Source organism: Eleutherodactylus coqui, chromosome 1, assembly GCF_035609145.1.
Source record: "Eleutherodactylus coqui strain aEleCoq1 chromosome 1, aEleCoq1.hap1, whole genome shotgun sequence".
NCBI lineage: Eukaryota > Metazoa > Chordata > Amphibia > Anura > Eleutherodactylidae > Eleutherodactylus > Eleutherodactylus coqui.
Genome location: NC_089837.1, coordinates 333,487,581 through 333,511,510, shown reverse-complemented (window position 1 = coordinate 333,511,510; position 23,930 = coordinate 333,487,581). Strand labels below are relative to the sequence as shown.

At 44.3% G+C, this 23,930-nt stretch overlaps 1 protein-coding gene across 1 annotated transcript in view; it reads right to left on the bottom strand.

Annotated features, from left to right (window-relative positions):
- The window catches only part of REPS2 (RALBP1 associated Eps domain containing 2), a 183,327-nt gene that overhangs the window by 105,901 nt on the left and 53,496 nt on the right, over window positions 1-23,930 (bottom strand). Inside the window, exons 3-4 of the mRNA XM_066575650.1 lie at window positions 19,062-19,201; window positions 5,693-5,798 (exon numbers count right to left, since the gene is read on the bottom strand). Coding sequence (XP_066431747.1) covers window positions 5,693-5,798; window positions 19,062-19,201 — 246 coding nt within the window. The remainder of the gene's footprint in view (window positions 1-5,692; window positions 5,799-19,061; window positions 19,202-23,930) is intronic.

Here is a 23,930-nt window from a genome sequence, read left to right as displayed (position 1 = left end):
CAATTTCTTACATGCACAGGCCTGCTGTCTGCTATGTAACAAGCTTGCAAAGAAATCATCATGCAATGTTTACTGTTGTTTATATGCCGGTACTTTCGAAATAAAATCTAATAATAATTCTTCAAATCCAATTTCCATAAGGAAAATCTACAATGACAAACCTGCATTTGCCTTTCCACATAAACACATTCAGGACTCATTCACACGAGAGAATTTGCATAGCTAATAGAGATGAGCGAGCGTACTCGGAAAAGCACTACTCGCTCGAGTAATTTGCTTTATCCGAGTATCGCTGTGCTCGTCCCTGAAGACTCGGGTGCCGCTGCGGCTGACAGGTGAGTCGCAGCGGGGAGCAGCGGAGAGCGGGCGGGAGAGAGGGAGAGAAAGATCTCCCCTCCGTTCCTCCCCGCTCTCCCCTGCAGCTCCCCGCTCCGTGCCGGCACCCGAATCTTCAGGGACGAGCACAGCGATACTCGGATAAAGCAAATTACTCGAGCGAGTAGTGCTTTTCCGAGTACGCTCGCTCATCTCTAATAGCTAACCTACATGCGCAAAAACCTACGACTATTAGAACCAATGGTTTCTTATAGAAACATTCAGACAAAGGAATTTTAGTCACACACGCCTAAAAAGATAGGACATCAGCGACTGAAATTCCATGCTGCACAAAAATATAGGTCCTCGCCTACCTTTGGTGTGAAAAGCGCAGAAGCCTCCATAGACTCCTATGGGGGACTATGCGAGCCTGCCGGCAAAGGGAGATGAAGGAATTCCAGGGAAATCTCTTCTTCTCCCCTGCATCCCCGCTGAGATGAAGGGAGTCCCCACAGTGGAGTTTCAACTCACTGTTGAGAGAGATGAAGGGAAGCCCCGAGGGAACCCCTTCATCTTCCCAGGGCTTCCCTTCACCTCAGCGGGCCTTGAGGGATTCCTCCATCCCCACTGTTGGTGAATTTCACGGCTGTTGGGGAATCCCTCCAGCCCTGCTGAGATGAAGGGAAGCTCTAGGGAGTTGAAGGGATTCCCCGGGGCTTCCTTTTATCCCTGCTGGGGATTAAGAGGAGCTTACAGATGGACATTTAAAACTCCCCACAGTGGAGTTTCAACTCACTGGAGAGAGAGATGAAGGGAAGCCCTCAGGGAACCCCTTCATCTCCCCAGGGCTTCCCTTCACCTCAGCGGGCCTTGAGGGATTCCTCCATCCCCACTTTTGGGGAATCCCTTCATCCCCATTGCTGGTGAAGTTCACTGCTGTTGGGGAATCCCTCCAGCCCCGGCTGCTGGGGAATCCCTCCAGCCCCCGCTGAGATGAAGGAAAGCTCTAGGGAGTTGAAGGGATTCCACGGGGCTTCCTTTTATCCCTGCTGGGGACTAACAGGAGCTTACAGAGGGACATTTAAAACTGTTCAGCCAAAATGAGGGACTTTGGGGCTGCTGAGACGTTTCAATGCTGATACAGCTCGGGACTTCTACGTGGAAAAATCATCTGTTCACGTGCAGATTTTTTGCGAGATTAGATCCGTCGTGTGAATGAGTCCTAAGGGCTTAAACAGATGGGTGTGATTTTGTCCCATTATGCACCCGTGATAATCACAGCTGCTTAACGGGACAAAACGAGACCATTGATTTCAGTGGTTTCCTTTTCACTGGCGGTAAATAATACTTCAAGCAAGAAAGATAGGGCAGGATCTATCTTCCCACTTTTTTTTTTAAAGTTGCTCAGAAAAGCGCATAGTTTGAAAGGTAAAAAAGAAGATTTTTACCTTGTTCATGCGCAACTACGCTCCATTGCAGCAAGTGTATTTGCGCATACGCCTGTGTGAAGAAATCCTCAGGCTGTATTTGCACCAAAGATTTTCGGGCACAATTTGCATTGCACAGCACATGGATACTCCGTCCATGTGCTGTGTGTTTTTCAAGACAGCTAACATTACATGCCCTTTTCTTGTGCAAGGCTCTCCCAAAAATAGGACACACAGCGAATTTACAAGTTGTTCCTTGGTGTGCGTAAAAAATCGCTTATGTACATGGACCCAGTCAAATGAATAGGTTCTTCTGCGAGTTCCATCCATATCACAATAGGATGGAACTTGTATGGGAAAACCCCCCTTATAAATACAGCCTACGGGCTTATTCACACTGCCGTAGGCGCAACTATGCGCGCAATAGTTTGAAAAAAGAGGCAGGAAGATAGTGGCTGCCCGATCTTCCCCGCGCCATCTGTTCACTACGTGCAGGAAGACAGAGCAGGTCCTGTATTATCTCAGCCGTAGTATTCAAGACTAAAATATCCTCGCAGTGAAAACGCTGAACTCCTATAGAGATCAGTGGTTTCGTTCTGTCCCGTTATACAGCTGTGATTATCATGGCTCTATAAGGGAACAAATGTACACTCATCTGAATCTGCCCTCAGTCCGGTACTCTTAGCTTGCGCAAATTGTGATTTAACACTAGACACCATTGTCCCTAAGGCCTCGTTCACATGACCGCTGTTTTTGCGCATTAGAGGAGCGTGAAAAAAGCGCTTGTATAAGTACCCATGATTTCTTATAGATACGAAGGAATTTTATATGCACTAAATATTCACACCAATCAAAGATAGGACATGCGACTCTCCATGGTGCGAGAAAACATAGGACCTGACCTATCTTTGGTGCGAGATGTGCAGGAGTTTCCATAGATTCCTATGGGAGCAGCAGTCTATGGAAACTCCGGTGTAGGAAAATAAGATTACAAATCTCATTTGGAGGATTTCTGCCGAAGGAAGGAATACCCCGCTGCTTACAGCAGGACATTTAAACTTGCTGCCCAGAAGCACATTTTAAATGTCCTGCTTTAAACTCCTGTTAGTTCCCGCAGGGGTGAGGGGACTCCCTAAGGGTTCCCTTAATCCCCACGTGGACTAGCAGGAATTTACAGAAGGACATTTAAAATGTGTTTCTGGGCAGCATGTTTAAATGTCCTGCTATAAGCAGCAAGGTATTCTTACTTCCCCACTGCTGGGCAATTCCAGCAGCGGGTGGCAGTAGGGGACTCCCTCCACCTCTCTCCCCAAGGGATTTCCCTATAGCAGAGAGAGAGAGGGGTTGGAGTTACCCATGGTAGGAGAGGGCAGGGCTAGAGGAATCCACCCTCTAGCCCTGCCCACTCTCTCTGCCCTATCGGGATGTCCCTCAGGGATCCCCATAGCAGGGACAGAGAGAGAGGAGCTATGGGTTAATCCCTCATAGCAAGGAGAGAGATCGCAGCTATGGGGATTAATCCATAGCAGGGAGAGACAGACCAGGGCTATGGCTTAATACCCCATAGCCCCATTTTCTCTATCTCTCTGCTATAAAATAAAAATAAATCTTGGTATTTATATAGCACCAACTTATTCCACAGCACTTTCAGGTAATTATTACTTATTACCCCCCACCAAGCTGGGTTCTCATTTTACAGACCTCAGAAGGATTGAAGGCTGAGTCAACCTTGAGCTGGTTACCCGAATAATGCAGGGACTGAACTTGCAAGATTCAGGTCGTAGGTGAGAGCTTACACTCTGTGCCACACGATGCTCTGTGGTGCTATGGGGAAACCCAGAAGCCCTGCGAGGCTTCTTCTCTCTCTTCTGGAGCAGCTGCCCATTCAGGCGATCTATACTGTGCTAAAACTAGGCTCGTGTGAACAAGGCCTAAGTAACCCTCAGCTATCCCTACTGGCTAGTCCTATTTGGAATCCTGTCCCTGAGAACAAGAAGGCACTAGGACCCAGACAAAAAGCTAATTAAGCCAGATACACACAGGAAATGAGCAGACAAACCAGAGGTTAGGAAACCAAAACGGAACTAGAAATAACCATAGAACAAGACCACACTGAGAAGAACCAACTAGACAGAGAATGCTGGGTTTATATACACTTTGTTAGCTATCACCAGCAGCGACACTGCAAAAGCCAAGGAAATGTAGGGTGCTTTCACACCGGTGGAATTTTTCTGCAAGAATGTTGCAGATTTCAGTTTTTGCTGAATATTCAGCCCCCAAATCTATACTGCTAATGTGCGGATTTTGATGCAGAATGAAAATGGCAGAATTTTCCAGGCAATTCTGCATCAAAATCTGCACTTTGGTGTCCGAATTTCGGTGCAGAAATCAGCAATGTCAAATTCATCAATGTTCATGCAGAATAATTATGCCCATATGAAAGCAACCTTAAAGGGAGGATAAGGAATAAGAAACTTCCTGCCTAAAGGATGTTGGCTAAGTAATGACGTCAGCTGACCCACTAAAGTGCATCAACTGTGCCAACAACAGTTTGAAAGTAGAGATGAGCGAGCACACTCGGTATGGTCAGTTACTCGAGCGAGCCTCGCTCGTCTCGAGTAACTGCCTTCTCCTCCAAGCGTGCTCGGAGGGGCGGCGGGAGTGAGCGGTGGGTGGTAGTGCGGAGGAGAGAAAGAGATCTCCCCTGCTGCCCCCAGGAATTAGACCCTGTGCTCTATCATTGACCCCCACGTACTTGTCACTTTCTCTTCTCTCTGCATATGCACAGTGCAGGAAATGACAAGCCGTCACGCTGGTGATGACACGAATCCGTGGCTACTCGCCGCGGGATGGACGGCTTCCATTGCAGTCAATGGAAGCCGTCCGTGCGAGGCTCATAGTAGAATAGGACATGCTGCGATGTTTCCCTGTAAGCAGAAAATGGAAGTTGATTTCCGCTTGTGATAGCTGCTACGGAAAATCGTTTTCCATAGCATATGCTATGGGCAGTTTTTGCTGCGGGATCCGGATTCCGCAGTGCAAATATGGCCATGGGCATTCAGCCTAACTGTAAAAAAAGTAAGTGAAGCTCTGGGAATTACCTGGTTTTCTGCATTACTAATAAAATGTGGTCTGATTGTTATCCAAGTCACAGTTATAGACAAACACAATCAAACTAAAGTAATAACACACAAACAATTGTACCTTTCATATCTTTTAAGGTTCACTCACAGCTAAACAGCTAAATTTCGCATTTTCTCGCCACTTCACGTGGCCTAGAATTCCGTCAGCTGGGGGGGGGGGGGAGAGTTTAGCACTTCTAAACTCCCTCCCCCTCCCTTTGCCGGCTGATTGCGGCAATAGAAGCTCCCATAAAAGCCTATGGGAGCTGCCGGCAAAGGGATGGGGAGGGAGTTTAGCAGCAGTAGTCGTGCTAAAGTCCTTTCCCTCCCTCCCCTTGCCGGCAGCTCCTAGAGGCGTCTATGGGAGCTGCTGGCTAAACGCGGCCAAAAGATAGGACAAGACCTATCTTTTCTGGCCACATGTAAATGTGGCCTGATGGAATCTGCAGCATATGGTAGCATATTGGCAGCTGACTTTTACGGCCGGGCCTAGTTCATGCATCGGAAAACGATTGCATTGTTATTCAATGCTTCAGAGGGCTACAATTTTCAGCCGTTTTATCACAGCAAAATACCCACTATAAAACACCCGGGTGAATAAAGCCTTATTGAGCAAATTGAGTAAACAACCACAGTAACCTGCAGCTCCCCTTTAGTGGTGATCACCTCCACCAAACGCTTCTTGAAGCAGCAAATAATTGCTTTTCTGTGCTACAGGAAGAGTAGACTAGCAGAGGATAGGAAGACACACAGATAGATCAGATTAGTAATAGATATTTTAAGCACAGGAAATATAGCAAATGAAATCCATAAATTAAATGATCTCACCTCCACTATGGTGTTCAGGACTGCTGCGCCTTTTTCCATGCACATATTCCGAGGGGGTTGAGAAAGGAGATTTCTGAGGTGATGTCACAAATGTCTTGACTTCTGACTTAAAGAAAAAAAAAGACTAGTTTATAATAAAACAATGAAAGTGTGTCCGTGGGCGGTGTGCTGGAAATCCACTAGACAGTCTACAGTGGATGTGAATGCAGCAATAGCACACCATAGGCCATGATTTTAGGGTACTGTCAGAAAGTTTTTTCTAATATCTAATCTGTGTCTCCTCCCTTTCAGTTCTATCCCATTGCTTCTGGTTAGAGATGAGCGAGCATACTCGGAAAAGCACTACTCGCTCGAGTAATTTGCTTTATCCGAGTATCGCTGTGCTCGGGTCTGAAGATTCGGGTGCCGGCACGGAGCGGGGAGCTGCAGGGGAGAGCGGGGAGGAACGGAGGTAAGATCTTTCTCTCCCTCTCTCCCGCCCGCTCTCCCCTGCTCCCCGCTGCGACTCACCTGTCAGACGCAGCGGCACCCGAATCTTCAGACCCGAGCACAGCGATACTCGGATAAAGCACATTACTCGAGCGAGTAGTGCTTTTCCGAGTACGCTCGCTCATCTCTACTTCTGGTCTTTCCTTGTACAAATGAGGATAGGGCTGATCCCTCTGCACTGTGACAGCCCTTCAAATATTTGTAGACAGCTATTAAGTCTCCTCTAAGCCTTCTCTTTTTCAAGCTAAACATTCCCAGATCCTTTAACCGTTCCTCATAGGACATGATTTGCGGACCGCTCACCATCTTGGTAACTCTTCTCTGAACTTGCTCCAGTTTGTCTGTCTTTTTTAAAGTGGGGTGCCCAGAACTGGACACAGTAATCTTTATTTGTATAGCCCAACTTATTCCACAGCGCTTTCAAACATGGGAGAAATGCAAACAATACAACAATTACAATGTGAGATACAATCAGTTTGAAACAAATGGGGTGGGGGTGATACAGGAGGTACAAGGTGGGGGGTGAGCGAGGCATGGGGAACACAGTCAGTAGGGGATTTCAAGTGGAAATCAGTTATTAGAAAGCAAACGGGGTGGAGTGGTAAGAAGGTACAGGGGTAGAGGTCGTATGCGATAGGCAGGGTGGAAGGTGTGGGGAGTCATGGGGGGGGGGGGGCGGGGGACTAGGTCAGGGGATTTGGTATGCCTCTCTGTGTGTTTTTAAGGAATTGCCTGGATGCTTTGGGGTAGAGCATTCCAGAGGATGGGTGCTGCTCTGGTGAAGTCCTAAAGGCGAGCATGTGAGGTTCATATTAGAGGGGTGTTTAGTCTGAGTGTGTTAGTGAACCAGAGTGAGTGGCCTGGGTGGTGTACAGACAGGAGGGAGGTGATGTATGGTGGTGCAGCGCCATGGAGAGCTTTGTGGGTGAGGTTGAGGAGCTTAAATTTAGCAAACGGGGTGGAGCGGTAAGGAAGTGCAGGGGGAGAGGTCGTATGCGATAGGCAGGGTGAAAGGTGTGGGGAGCCATAGGGAGGGGCGGGGGACTAGGTAGGGAATTTGGTATGCCTCTCTGTGTGTTTTTAAGGAATTGCCTGGATGCCTTGGGGTAGAGCATTCTAGAGGATGGGTGCTGCTCTGGTGAAGTCCCAAAGGTGAACATGTGAGGTTCGTATTAGAGGGGTGTTTAGTCTGAGTATGTTAGTGGACCAGAGTGAGTGGGCTTGGTGGTGTACAGACAGGAGGGAGGTGATGTATGGTGGTGCGGAGCCATGGAGTGCTTTGTGGGTGAGCTTGAGGAGTTTAAATTTAGTTCTACAGTGGATGGGCAGCCAATGTAGTGAGTGGCATAGTGCAGAGGTGTCTGAGTAACGGCTGGATAGGAATATTAGCCTATGTTATCCTAAGAAATAATTGCAAGGGCTACAATTTCTGACATGTAGCGAGCGTAGTCCAACTTGCGTGATATCTGTGTGCATAGCCACAAAACAGACTGCAGTAATGTATTGTGTTATTTCTGCATGTTCATGCTAAAAGAAGTTACGGAAGTTGAGTTGGTGGTTGCAAACAAGTTTAAGCAGGTTATTATTAGCATATAAAACTAGAATACCATAAAAACATACATTTTATGTGCCATCCGTTCATACCAAACCATTGCCTATTTGTGTTTTTATAGGTTTCCAGCTCTAGATATAGAGAGAAATCCTCAGTCACTATACTGTGTGCAGGATAAAGTACTAAGCCAATGTAAAGCTACTAAGAAAGAGTATGCATCCCCAGTGAAATATGATGTTGCAAGTTATCATTACTTTCGTTATGTAGTATTCATCACAAACAATAGTTTGTTAATGGTACATTAACATGGTCTATTGATGCAAGTGCAAAAAATACAAAAGGGATGTTCATTTAAAGGGATATTCAGGTTACGCAAAAGTTGCTATCAAATCAATGATAATCAAAAGTTATTAAAATTTACAACGTGGTTCTGCTTTGGATTTTGTGTCTATAGCTCTAAAGACCATCACCTTCTCCTGGTGTACGGGTGGAATTTGTACTTCATTGCGTGATGGTTATTTAAGACACTGTTATGTTGCTTGATTAATGTAGCATTTGTCCCTTGAAGGGTGTAGAAGCAGAATGAAAAGAAGTGTGGTCGGATGGGTGTGTAATCCTAACCTGGAAACTGGAACACGGCCATTCTGGCAAGCAGTTTGTAACAAGTGAGACACAAGCTGCTAACGTGAGAAGCAACTGACTCTATGGGGCCACCAGCTATAACGCCCTATGGCATGTTGTCCGGGAATCGGCCTGACTTAAATTGACTACCTCTTGCAAACTGCTAGGACCAGTCAGCAGCAATGAACTGTAATTGTTATCCAGTGAGGGCACCTTGACCTGGGTACATATTTTGGACAGGCTCATTGCTCAGTAGAGATGTTCTCATTCCCGACAACAGGATTTCCAGCATTACATGGTGCAATCACCGGTTCCTCAGAGACATTCTTTAAAATAACCCTGTAAGAGGACCGTAGATGGCCTACGAGTTACTCTGTATTGAATTGTTCTGTTCTGTTATTAAACTGTTATAAGCATCAGTATTAACCAGAAGTCCTCTGCTACTGTTATTGGTTAGTGATACCCACCCTGGCCACATGTGGTACTTGTAGTACCGTATTCCTTTTGCTCCTGAGTCCTGGCTGCCTCCTGACTTCCCCTCTTCTCGTCTTTTAGCTAGTTGCTTCCTGCCTGCTTTCCTGATGACAAATCCGACGTCTACTCCTAAATAAACCACAGCTCCGACAGCGCCCCCAATCCCTGATTATTTTGGAGACTGGACCTGGGAATCTCCCTTCAGCAAAGTCCACACACCCTTGCGGGGTTGAAAGGCAGATACCAGGAGGTTCTTTGGGCTCCACACTCCAGTCTAGACTCTGTAAAACTTTGCAACTTACAGAGTCCAGAGTCCACATTCCAGTATGTGACGGCAGCAGACACACAGTATGAAGGTAGTTCTGATGTAACACCATTATCTTGAGAATTTAAAATAGCAATAGCTAAATATTGTATGGGCAAAGGAATTGTAAGCGGGTCACAATTTTTTCATCACAATGAATTATGGCCTTTACAAGGTTTACTAAGTGTGCCGGGCTCTAATTGTAATGCTTTACTTTACAAAGTCACAATGTTTTCATATTTTCTATAGCCTACCTATGAAGTCTTGCTCCGAAAAATTGCCAGGTCACCAATATCAGTATTACTAAATGCAGAGTATGTACATGTATAGGATGGGAAAGCTCTTCCCCATATGAAACCCTTTGGGGACATGGCCATTTTTCGTTTTCTCACTTTTGTTTTCTCCTCCACACTTTTTCTATGGGCATATTGTGACATGAGTTATATTTTGCAATGGTACCATTGAATGTACCACATGATGTGCTGAAAAACATTTACAAAAATGATGAAATATAAAAACAAAATATATAAGTGTACGATTGGGGGGGAGGGGTCTTGTTTTTACAGCGTACAGAGTGCAGCAAAAATGACATGATTCCATGGATCAGTGCAATAATGCCAATATACAATTTCTACAGCTTTTTTGTGCTGTACTACTTAAAAAATAGAATATCTTAAAATATTCTACTTTCTGTCGCCATCTTCTGATCACTAGAACTTTTTTATTTTTTTCCGTCAATGTGATTCTGCGCAGGCTCGTTTTTTTTGTGGGATGACCTATTTTTTTCTCTTGGTACCATTTCGTGGTACATATTACTTTTTGATCGCTTTATATTACATTTTATCTTGGAGACCAGGTGACCAAAAAAGCGCACTTCTGGGGTTGTGTACTCTTTTTCTGATTTGTTCACCATGTGCGATAAATAATGTGTTATTTTAATGGATTGGATTTTTTCGCAGATGCGGTGACACCAAATATATTTGATTTGCTTTTTTAGTTGAGATTTTTTATTTACAATGTAAAAGGGTTTTATTTAGCCTTCTAATATTTTTTTGAAAAATAAAAAAGCAACTTTATTTCACTCATATTTACTTTTTTTTTTTAAGTCTCCATAGGGGTTTTGAACTATAAATCGCTTGATACAATTCTCTTATACAATACACTGCAATACTTCGTTGTTAGTGTACTTAGTATATTTTACATGACCACTGGCTGACATGACACCCGAATGGCACCTCACAATCTTATTGCGGAGAAGTCGTTTGATAGACAAAGGAAGCCCCTCCCTCTGTCGGCCATTTAAATTTTGCTGTCTAAACTAACAGCAACATATACATGATTAATGGCTTTGATCCCAGTTATCTCAATTGTTGTGGCTGGATGTCAGCTCTCAAGCTTCTTTAAGGGTAATGCATTTTTGCAGCCAGTTGCGCTCAGTTGTGGTGGCCGGTTGAGGGATCTGGGCTGTAGCTAGGGCTCAGTATGGTGAGAGGAGCAATGTTGCAGGCTGAAATCAGCTGCGGATCTGCAAAAGATCCACAGAATTTCCTCTGCATGAGAACATACCCTAAATGAGGAGGAGGTGCACCTTCAACTGATTGCAGCACAATAGGAGGTGCGCCTTCAATTGATTGCAGGGCAGTGGTCCCTGCCCTACAGAAGTGGCACAGAGAAAACTAAGTAAGTAAATGATTGATTTGATTTAAAAAAAAAAAATGACTGGGATGTCACTTTGCTGTGTGCCGCGGTCACAAAATGGTACACTAAGGCCTCATTTATCAAGACAGCTGAACAGTAAGACTGTGCAAGCTGCCCATCGCAATCAATCAGAGGTCGGCTTTTAATTCCACAGAGCGCTGTGAGAAATTAAAGTTCTAGTTACTATGGACACTAAGGACAGTATTACTGTCAGGCTGTTTCGAAAAATGAGGCCTTGCGTTTCCATTGCATGCACAGGGGGGCCATATTATGGATCTTTGGATCCACACAGTTTTTATATATATTTGTGTAGGTCCACAAAACGGGTGAGTTCACACATCACTGATTTCTGCAGATTTTGGTACACGTCTACAGCAGATTTTCAATTAAATTCAAAGGGAAGGGGTAGAAAATCTGCTAGAGATCTTCACCAATATCCGCAGCAGATCAGGCCATGTGAATGCACCCAAGAGGTCTTCCATCACATATTACTGTTTGTCCCATAGTTGGAAACTCTGGTAGCCGGTGATATCGCCGGGGAAGCCACAGAAGGCAACACACCTGTTTTATCGTGAAACTGCAGGGGTCATGATGTATTACACTGCACGCATAAAAATGAATTGACAACTATTTTATAAATGGTCCTCCAGAACGAAAGGTTAAAGGGGTATTCCGGTTGTGAAGCGAATTTTCAAAAATTACACATAAGAAAGGTGTTTGCGCCCTGTTTGTGCACAGCTGGTAATGGGTATGAATCGCACAGCCACTGCCTTCCTATCCTCCGTTTCAGATGTTTGCCCACATCGGTATTTTCCAAAATGGCTGCCGCATCCCTGCTGATATGCAGCTTAAAACTACATTTCACATAATTCCCTACTCCGTACTTTGTCCCTGTGCACTTCCTCTCTTAGCGCTGCCTTGCTATTGGTTAGCAATCCAGTCCTAAGGGCTGAATGCTAAAAATGCCATCCCTAGTCGTTCTTACAGAGCAACCCCGACCTGTAACGCTGGGATGCCTACAGGACGTATCCATGGCAACCTGGGAATAAACATTTCAGAAATATCGGGAGATGGTGATGGGTTCTAGAGCTACAGACACAAAATCTAAAGCAGAACCACACTGCAAACTTATAATGACTTTTGGTTATTATTCATTTGACAGCAACTCTGCGTAACCGTAATACCCCTTTAATCAGAAATATGAAAAGAGCTTGTCCTGAAAGGGCATTCCTTTTAAGCCCTAAAGAAGGTTGAGAGCTGACATCCAGCCACAACAGTTGAGATAACTGGGATCAAAGCCATTAATCATGTATATGTTGATGTTAGTTTAGACAGTAAAATGTAAATGGCCGACAGAGGGAGCGGCCCCTCTTTGTGTATCAAACGACTTCCCCGCAATAAGATTATGACGTGCCATTCGGGTGTCATGTCAGCCTGTGCTCATGTAAAATATACTAAGTACACTAACACCAAAGTATTTCAGTGTATTGTGTAAGAAAATTATATCAAGCGATTTATAGTTCAAAACCCCTATGGAGACTTAAAAAAAAGTATTTTGTATGCCGTTTGCTAGAGATTTGGGGCAGCCCAAGATGTCAGCCAGTGTGGCTCACTATGGAGATACAGGGCAGCCCACTGCTTGTCAGTGAGAGTTGCTATCCTGTGGAGCACTCCCATCTTTGGCTAGCTTCTTTGGTATCGTTCACATGTGCAGGCTATGTTTGTATGCAGTCACTCCTCCTCAACATGTGCTGGGTTGAGTGGGTGACTGCACAATAGTCTGCACTGAACAACTTGCTCCTCCGTATCATAGTCTGGCTGACTGCATTTTTACGAAGGCATACGATTGCGCCTAACCTATGGCGAATGTGCCTGCCCTATGGCGATTGCACCTGTGGTCATTGTGCTTGCTCTGCGACGATTGCGCCTGCTCTGCAGCCTTTCAGGTATTGCACTTTTTTGGCCTTTTCAGTGAATGTCTTTGTTTTTTGTTTTTCCCTCACCTCTGTGATTTTATTGAAACCCAGTTAAAATCCAAAACAATGGTGCAGATTTTGACTCGGTTTTTGATACATAAGTGCTGCAGATTTTGACGCTGATTTTTTAAGCTGTGGGAAATCCGCAGCATTTCTCCTACGTATAAGTCAATGCTATAGTTGCTGTGGCCAGCTGCTCTAGTATCACCCCAGGAAATGCTTTTTCCTAGGCTGACATCTCTTAGGGCCCCTGCACATAAGCATAAGTGTATTTGTGCGCGGTTTTGTGAAGGTTGCGCGTTTTGTGCATGCAGTTACGTTTTTTACTGTACTTTTTGCACACTGAAAAAACAACGCATCAGTGCTCCTAGCCATTGAAATGTCCAATTCTTTAATGAGTTCCAGATGTGTTCTTTTCCTGCGTTGGAAAATAGAACATGCTGCGTGGTTTTTTTAGCACTACGCAATTGTGCATGCAAAATGCGTGCTTGTGAATGAATCTATTAAAATCAATGGGTTTTATTTTCTGTGTATTGCACGCGCAAATATTGTGTGCGCCATTACGCCCATGTGAAGGGGTCCTTAATCCCGCTACCAGTGCTATCAATAAAAAAGAAAAAGTCGTTTTCAAGCTTTTTGCATTAGTTTAGCAAATTGTCCTGCAACCCGTGGGTCTGCAGCAAATGAAAAATGCTAACTCATTCTGATAGTGTTGTAGCTTTGCCACAGCTTGGGGAACAGTGGTATAGGGGTATTGTTCTGTCTTCTAACACGTTCACACAGTGTGCAGTCCGACATTCAGCTTAACCATTTCTGTCTTCCAAATAAACAAACTGTTCTCCTTAATCTGACAGGTTTATTGGTTAACAGATCGTAGCATACAAGCATGCATTCAATGCGATTGGGCTTGTGATAATGCGTGAATTGATTGATTGCACGCTTGTATGCTACGATCTGTTAGCCAATAAACCTGTCAGATTAAGAAGAACAGTTTGTTTATTTGGAAGACAGAAATGGTTAAGCTGAATGTCGGACTGCACACTGTGTGAACGTGTAAGAAGACAGAACAGTAAAACAGATATGCTTTTACAAAGATGGTGGATTTTGAAGAGGAGGGAGCAAAGATAAGTCTGTCTCTGACTGTCTCTGGCTGGAAGTTCCTTCTTCCCACAATGCCTTGCAAACTACCCATAATACATCAGTCTTTAAGGTAGAAAAACAAGTTGTAATACATTTGCAACACTGCTAGATGGTGCTGTAACCACTAAACACCTAGAATGGAATGTTATGTAGCTTCGGTTTATGTGGGGCAGAACACTCCCCGTCTGACGTCAACGGACGTCACTATTGGGTCTTTCCGATGAAAACAACAAAACAAGTTCCGCGACTGGCCTGAGGAATAGTTTGCCTTCCCCAGGCTTCCACACTTTGACCTCGAACTTGTGTACCTTCCCATCCTTGCTCGGGAATGTGTTGGTGATGAGTACGAGCAGATTTGTGATGTAATAATGCCCGAGAATTACCGTAGGATGTTTCTCCTTAAATTCCACTTTGGCTGCTTGTAGGCGACCTCCTATTCTTAGGGACCCATCTTGGTCAATAAAGGGATCAAGGTTCTTCAAAGCGCTATCCTTGAGGACTGTTTGGCCTTTGCTGAGGTAGTCTATTTCTTTAGCATAACATCCATGTTGTATAGTGCGAATTATTATGCTCTTGGCTCTGTCCAGATTGGTAGCAGTAAAGGCGTGTTTGCAGTGATGCCAACCCTTGCAAGGTCTTTGACTCACAGGTAATGTTGACCTATAAGACTGAGCTATATGGCTTAGACAGGCTATAGCACGAATGAGCGACATCCAAGTGGAGAATCTGTTGAAACGATGGGATTTGAGTTGGTGTTCCAAAGTCACCGTGCATAGAGCAGATACTTCAGGTCGGATTTCTTCATCGGTATCTGGGTTTACCAATTCGAATGAGTCGGATCCAATGCTGCAAGACGTTGAACGGTACAGGAATGCAGGACCCGTAAACCATGTTGTATTCTTAAGGTGACCCGCTGCTACAGATCTAGTTGCATGGTCTGCCGGATTATGGTGTGTAGGAACATAGTGCCATTGCTTGGGACAAGTGGATCTCCTGATCCTTAGCACCCTATTGCTGACATAGACGTAAAAGCGTCTAGTTTCGTTGCAAATATATCCTAAGACTACCTTGCTGTCTGTGTAAAATTCGACTTCCTCGATTTCCAGATTCATTCCTGACGTTATAAGTTCAGCCAACTCTACCGCAAGCACAGCAGCGCATAGTTCCAGTCTGGGTATAGTGTGCTCGCGGAGTGGCGCCAGTTTGGCTCTGCTCATAACAAACCCTATATGGCATTGTTCTTTGAGATCTATGGTCTTTAGGTATGCTATGGCAGCAATCGCCTTGACTGAAGCATCACAGAAGATACATAGTCTTTGCATCTTGACTTCCGTTGAAGGCACGGAAGCAAATGGACGTGCCACGTGAAGACTGGACAAAGCTTCAAGAGACTTTCTGCAACCTGTCCACATTTCTTTTTTCTCCATGGGAAGCGGATCATCTCAATCAGACGTCTCTGTGGTAAAGTCTCTTAACATCATTTTTCCTTGGATGGTAACAGGTGTTACGAATCCCAGAGGATCATATAAACTGTTTATGGTAGACAGGACCCCTCTGCGTGTGAAAGGCTTTTCTTCCTTGCTGATCTGGAAGGTAAATGTGTCCGCCTTTAAATCCCAGAGCAGACCAAGGCTCCATTGCATGGGAAGGGAGTCTGTGCTAAGATCCAAGTCCTTTAGATCGCTAGAATTTGTGATTTTGCGATTTTGTGCAACCTCAGATTAGATTGAGCGAGCATTTCTTGAGCTCTTTTCAGGAGATTGATTGCGGTCTCGTTCGTGGGTGTAGACTTCAAGCAGTCGTCCACATAGAAGTCCCTTTCTACAAAGGACCTGACATCAGACCCGTATTTTGCTTCAACCTCTCGGGCTGAGTGTCTGAGACCATAGATGGCAACTGCAGGGGAAGGACTGTTTCCAAAGATGTGCACCCTCATTCGGTACTCTATGATGTCCTCGTTAGAGTCATTGTTGCGGTACCAGAAGAACCTTAAGTAGTTTCTATGCTCTTCCTTGACGAGAAACCAGTGGAACATTTGTTGTATGTCGGCCATAAATGCTACAGAATCCCTGCGGAAGCGGAGGAGTACCTCTAGAAGTCTGTTATTGAGGGCTGGACTGGACAGTAAGACATCATTTAGCGAGACGCCTTCACATCTGGCACTCGAATCAAATACTACCCTTATCTGTCCTGTTTTTTTGGGGTGATAAACGCCAAATATGGGTAAGTACCAACACTCCTGGGAGTCTTGGAGCGGGGGTGCCACTTCTGCATGGTTGTTCTGGAATATTCTTTCCATGAAGGTGAAGAAATGTTCCTTTGTCTCTGGTGTTCTCTGGAGTTTGTGTTTGAGGGAAATAAATCGGCTGTAGACGAGTTCTTTGTTGCTAGGCAGGCGTCGTCTCTGGGTTTTGAACGGTAGAGGTGCGACCCAGCTTTTGGACTTGTCCTTTACTATTTCTTGATCCATGATATCCAAGAACAGCTTGTCTTCTATGGATATTGCGACCCTGTTGTCCTCTCTTGTCCTGTGAAAGACTGTGCACCCTAAGTGATCTTGCTCACCGTCGCAGGCGTGGACTTCACAGGAGGGATCTGCGAAGGGACAAGGCACGGGAGTGCTTTGTGGCAACTCTTTTATCAGGAAACTGTTGTGGCATGGCTGGAATAGGGAAGGACGTCCACTTTCAAGTGTGTTGGTAAGCATGCTGTTGGCTGAGGTCGGCTTGTGTGCTCCTCCTAGACAGACGTCTCCAATGATGACCCATCCTTGGTCGAGTCTCTGGGCGTATGGAGCATTCTGGGAACCATTGATCTGTCCCCTAGCCTTATGAACTCGTAGTATGTCTCTTCCAAGGAGTAGGATTATTGGGGCTTTTGGGTCAAGTTTCGGTATCAGGTGAGCTATACGTCTGAGGTGGGAGTGATATGCTGCTACCTCTGGTGTAGGTATCTCAGACCGGTTGTCAGGAATGTGGTTGCATTCCAGTATGGTTGGCAGGGGCAAGCAGGTCTGACCATCTATGGACTCTACCATGTATCCAGTTGCCTTCCTCCCCACCGTCTCAACGGTACCTGCGCACGTCCTTAAGGAGTAAGGAGAACCAGGCCCTACGATGTTGAAGGTGTCGATGAAGGTGGATTTAGCTAAAGACCTGTTGCTTTGGTCATCTAAGATTGTGTACACCTTGATCGCCTTATCTCGGTGGCCAACAGGATAAACCCTGACAAGGCAGATTTTGGAGCATGACTTCCCTCCTGTGAGTCCTTTACAGATCTCTGTACACTGAGAAGTGACTATTGCTGTGTCTATCTGCTCTCTGTCCTGTTCCTCTGCTTGGGATGATACCTGAGAGGGTGGTCCAGGGTGTAGAGCCATGTTGTGCTCTGTGCTACCGCATTCAGTGCATGTCAAACTAACCTTACAGTTCCTGGCGAAATGTGATGTTGCAGTGCAGCACCTGAAACAGATGTGTTTTCCTTTCAGGAATTCTTTGCGATCCTCTAAAGACTTCTCTCTGAAGGCTCTGCATTTTAGCAAAGAATGTGGTTTCTTGTGCAGGGGGCATTGTTTAGTAGGATCCTCGTGTTTGTTCTCTTCTTGATGAGGCTTAAACGACCTGTAAGGAGAACCTGTGGAGGCAACATTAGTTTTATGGACCGCTACTGGTGTTTTAAGAGGTTCGACACCAGGGGTAGTGGGAGAAGACAATGTAAAGTCAAAACTGGGATCGTTTCTGATCCTTGCCTGTTGAGCAACAAAGCCTACAAATACCCAAAAAGGGGGAAATGGTACATTATGAACCTGTTTATAATGGGAACCATGCGTGATCCACTTCTCCTGTAAGTTATAAGGGAGTTTTTGGACAATTGGATTAACACCCCTGGCGGTGTCCAGGAATGCTAGCCCTGGCAGATCTCCTTCTGCCAGAGCAACCTGTACCTCTGTTAACAAGTAACTAAGTTCCCTGAGTTTCTGGTAACTCTTACCTACTATTTTGGGAAAATTATCAATTTTCTTAAATAAAGCATTTTCTATAGCTTCTATTGACCCATAACACTCATCAAGTCTTTCCCACACCATCTTTAGGCCTTCGCCTGGATAGTTTATGTTAATGTCTCTGATCCTTTTGGCGTGTTCAGCAGACTCGCTTCCAAGCCACTTTACCAAGAGATCTAACTCCTCACTGCAGGAGAGACCCAAGTCCCTTATGGCATTCTGGAAGGAGGCTCGCCATGCTCTGTAGTTCTCTGGGCGATCGGTGAACTTTATAAGTCCCTTGGTAACCAGTTCTCGTTTAGCAAAGAACCTAGCGAAGTCCACGATAGCCTGGTTAGCGCCAATACTACCCGGTGTGCTGTTGTTATGCTGCGTGTGCAGTGTATCACCATACCTTTTAGGAGTTTCTGGCTTAGGGCAGTCTGTTAAACACCACTCTGATGCGAAAGTTGTCTCTTTAAGCCGGGGAGAGGGTTGTAGCTTCCTTTTTGTAGGGTGGTAGTCGTGGTCAGCACCGTTTTGCTGCATACCATACTGTGCTTCAAAGTCGGGTCTTTGACGCTCTATTTGCGCTGTTTGATATACTGGATCGTAGCCGTCTTCTGCCTTGGGATGCCGATGGACATATTCTGAGACGTGCTGTGCTGGATCTTCTTGGTCTAGGTCTAAACCGAATACCTGGCTGTGTTTCTCTAATTCGGGGAACTCTGCGGCTTCTAGGAACTCTGCCTTGGCTCGGTTTATGTGGGGCAGAACAGGTATCATCCTATAACTATATAAGGGTTAGGATTACTATCTTTTCTCCTTGTAGGGAAGGTGAGTGAGTGAGGAGACTTATACAGCCATTCATGCTCCTCTGGGTAATATGCAAATAAGGGAGATGGAACAATAGCTTTGCAGCACCACCTATTGGAAGGCAGCATTCCTGCAAGTCAATGTTAAGACTCTTTATACAAGCCTTGTAACTATAACTGGGAATTGAAAGCCAAGCCAGAATCTATACATTTGCATAACTATATAATACATACAACCATCTGATGAGAAGAACATTTGCATCCAGCTTCATTTTAGGAGTGCTAACTACAACTTGCAATTCTATGAAACTATTTCCTTACCTTAGTTTCTCCTTCACCAAAGGAATGAAGAGCCCCTTTCTCACTGGTATGTTTTGACAGCTGGGCATCTATGCACACAGGCTGAATCCCGTAGTTCAAGTTGTCAAATTTCACAGATGGAAAACAAGCAAGTGGTAATTCTGTAAATGAGAGCAACGGAGAAAGTTTGTGATGGTGAGTACACTCCAGTATTCGGCATCTATTAATCATTTATGTTCTCATTACTTATTTAACTAAAGAATACCAACAATCTGACATGGCAAAGTGTCAAGAAGTACATCTGAAATTCTCACCTATACATCATTCAGATGGCTACTTTGATAGAACAGTCTGTACTATTATATAATGTACGGCATATAAATTTACCGCATTAATAGTTTATTTTCAGAAGGATATTACATGGCTTTATAGAAGAATAAAGAATAATCCCATTCAAACTACAGTGTGCGGTTGAGAATTGTGCTCTTTTTAGGCCATGATGCCATTTAGACCTCTTTCACACACAAACCCGCAAAACACCATCAAAATGCCACAAACATACATTCTGCATTCATTTTGCAGGTGCTTGAATTTGCACGCCTGTAAAACATGGACATGGGAACACATCATAGGAAAACAATGGTTCTAATAGACACGTGGTTTTGTGCGCAAATACGCGCACACAAATACACGCTCGTGTGAGCAAGGCCTATGGTGATTGTGATTTAAGATAATAAACATGGCTTATAATAGGAGAATGAGGCCGGTTTCTCATCTGACTCGGAATCTTCAGCTGGAGGTTCCTTCACAGATTTAGTTCAAAATATTGGTCAAAATATTCAGAATTGGCAACATTAATTGGGACAACACCTTCAAAAATAACAGTAAGGCTGGGTTCTCACTGGGCGGATTCCCGACGGATTGGCCGCAGCGAAAAACCGCGAGATTTCCGCCGAGAGAACCGCCGCTGCAAAACCCGCGGCGGCTTTGAAGCGGCCCAGCCACTCGCTCTTCCGCTGCGGCCGGCGCAGCGGAAAAAAAAGAAAATGAACATGCTTAGCCGCAGCGGATTTGCCGTCCCGTGTGGACGAGATTTCTGAGAAATCTTGTCCACATGGCTGGCTAATCCTGGGATTAGCGGCCGCATGCGGATTTGCCGTGGTGAAATTCCGCACGGAATTTCCGCGGCAAATCCGCCCTGTGTGAACCCAGCCTAAAGGTGACAAATATGAGAAGTTTAAAAACATCCTAATTACCTCATGTGATCATTTCTTATTTTTTAAAAACAAAAGAACTACAAGTAGAAGGAAACCAATGTGGCTCAACAAGAATGTAAGAGGGGGAATTAATGAAAATAAGAAAGCGTTTAAACTATCAAAACAAGAAGGCATTGAAAAAACGCTAAAAACATACAGGGAAAAAACAAATTACGTAAGGAAAAGATCAAAACTGTCAAAAAGGAGGCAGAAAGACTGATTGCCAAAGAAAGCTAGTTTTTTAGTAGTATTTTAATAGTTTTTTCTCAAGTATATTCACAAAGGAAAAAGAAATGTCACACGAGATGGGGGGATAAATAAAATGAATCCCCCGCTAAATATCAAAGCCGATTAAAAAAGATTAAAATTGACAAATTGCCGGGCCCAGATGGAATATACCCAAGGGTTCTAAGGGAACTAAGTGAAGTTATTGAAACTGGGGTTGTACCATTGGATTGATGTATTGCTAATGTGGTTCCAATATACAAAAAGGGCTCAAGAAGAGAGCCCAGTAACTACAGGCCTGTAAGTCTCACTTCAATAATTGGAAAAATATTTGAGGCATTTCTAAGAGACGCCATCCTGAAATACCTCAAGGGGAAATAATGGTATAACTCCTCATCAGCATGGGTTCATGAGGGTTTGATCGTGTCAGACCAATTGATCAGCTTCTACAATGAAAGTAACTTCAAGGCTAGATCTGGGAGAGTCTATTGATCTTGTATATCTGGACTTCTCTAAAGCATTTTACACTGTGCCGCATAATAGGCTGATATATAAAATGAGACAGCTCGGTCTGGGTAAAAATGTGTGTAGCTGGGTAAAGAACTGACTCGGAGATAAAAAAAAACAGAGGGTGGTAATAAATGGTTCATACTCTGATTGGGCCACTGTTGTTAGTGGGCTGCCACAGGGTGAAGTATTAGGCCCTATTCTGTTCAATATATTTATCAATGACCTGATAGAGGGGCTGCACAGATTGATATTTGATATTGATTGATATTTGCAGACAATACGAAATTATACAAGATAATTAATACAACGGAGGACAATGTACGGCTGCAATTGGACCGAGATAAGCTGGGGGCTTGGGCAGAAAAATGGCAAGTTAAGTTCAATATTGATAAATGTAAGGTTATGCACATGTAATGGATTGTAATAAACTGCCTATCGCAAATATGTGCCTCTCCTCTACACTACTAACACAGCTTCCGGTCTGAAAGAGCTGACTAACTTCTCCCTGTTCTCACCCCCTCCCACCGTGTTTCTAACATTTTACTAAATATGGCGCCTCCATCCAGAAATGCAACCGAGATAAGACCTCGGCTTCTGAAGGAAGAGACCCATATAAGGGCAATAACCCATCAGCTACAGATTCGTACTTCATGACATATTAACTATGCGCATTTTCTATGACACCCAATGCAGGTTGATTGGAATAAAGAAGTTTCATTTAGCTGAGCAGCGGGTTTTTAGTGTGATTCCTCCGTGCATGCACAGGCCTCAGGCCTTACACCTTCTAATAAGGAAGGGAGCAGATATTCATCATTAGGTATATTATCTGTGGACCTTACCCCGGCTTCTGCGCACGCGCCCGTCACCAAGATGGCAGGCGAATGCGCAGAAGCCACGGATTGCCGGGGTAATTTAAAATCTCCCTGCTCCTGCCTACCAAATGTAGCTGAGAGCCTGGTCAAGTGATTGCTGCTATCCAATGGATAATAAAAAAGTAAGTTTCACCTCCCATCATGGATCAGATCTGTGAGGGGAAGTGAAATTACTTACCTAAGGCTTCCGGCGATGTCCCCCAACAGGATCCTTATCCGTGGACCTCTCCCCAGATTCTGCGCAAGTGCCCATCTCCAAAATGGCGGACACATGCGCAGAAACTGGGGAGAGGCCCATGGATAAGCCATGCAATTTAGCCATGCAGATTTTGACAATGGATATTCTGCAGCATCTGCAGAGTTACATGTGAAAGCACCATTAGGGGGTTTAAGTGTACCTATCACTTAATTATTATTTTTTTAAATCTAAATAGGTACATATCCATATTTTTACTAGAGAGCTCCAAATCTCCTGCTTTACAAAAATTTTAATGATGTCCACAGTTGCCAATAAGGGCAGATTACTAAAGACAGAGTTCTACAATTCTTATTGAACTCAATATGAATCTGTCATTTTAGTAGTAGAAAATATAAGGTGAAGTTTAGGGAAAAAAATTGCAAGAATTAGGTAGAAAGTTACACAACACATGGAACACATGGTATGTGTCTAACTGATGTGTTTTAGATATACTGTGTAACTAGGTTAAAAAAGTAAAGTTTTAAAATATGCCAACGTAGAGGGGTTGTGCAAAGGTATAAAGTTATCTACAATTTCTACAATTATGCCTTAGGCTAGGCCGCTGTCTTTTTACAGGGGAGAGGAAGGATGAGGATCGGGAACTCAGCTGTCTACTAATAGATGTTCGTGTTTTAAAAGAAAAGGAGGGAGATATCTCTGATCCTGGCCTTTCGTCGTTTAGATGCTGCAGTCAATGGCAATTGCAAGATTTAGGTGACTTAGTGGGAGGGCAGCCCTTCTGTCATGTGATTGTGAGGTACCGATGGGTGACCTGGGAATTTTGGACCTGGTCTACCGCAAAGTGAATCTTCTTAGGAAGCGATCTATAATAAGAGCACATAATTGGTATTATCACATTCATATCAGCTCAAACTAGAAAATGGCAATGGTTCTTATCCCATATGGTGAAGACCATATAAAAAAAGGCAAAATAACTGGCTTTTGTTCAGCTGCCTACAAAAAATTTAAAGGGTTGTAGAAATTGTAACTTTTTCTCAAACTAGTGTTCCCCTTGAGCAATTTATAGTAAAACAGCCTATGCTCATGACTCCTGGCTCCCCAATAGCGCCAGCGCTAAAATAGCGATTCCTCAATGACACTGAGTTTATAGGCTGCAGTCAGCCTCTATATGGGACTACAGCCTGTAGACTCAGGCCGAATCACAGACCATAGTGTTCAATTGCAAAGTTCAAGCTTGGTCGTTAAAAAACGGAAAAATACTAAAACTGACAAATTAACAGTTTTGAGATTAAAGGAGTTGTCCAGGACTTATGCATATATAAATAACCATGGGAAAATAAGTTAACTAGTAAAGGTAATAATTCTAGTAGTGTAGGTAAACAGGTGTAGGTAATAATTCTAGTAGTGGGCTTAGTTAACTATAGTAAAGTTTGATAACAGGATCCCTTTAAAGCTAATGTACTTAGAGGATAGAAGCCAGAAGAATATTCAACTTTGGCAAATGCCAGAAATGGTGAAAGACAATCAATGGATGAGATAATAGCATTCAGTTAGAAGCCAAGAATTGCTTCACAACTCTCAGCTCTGCTAATAACTTCTGACATGGTGTGACATTAGTAGAGTTGAGCGAACGTACTCTGCCAAGCTTGATGCTCATTCGAGTATTAGTGTACTCGATGGTGCTCGTTACTCGAACGAGCATCACGCCGTGTTCGACCCTGCCCCAGTTTTTGGCTCTTCCCCGCTGTGAAGTGCCTGTTTTGGCCCCTCCCGGCCGCGATTGTCTCACATTCAAGACTTAAAATAACACTAAACAACCTGAAAAAAG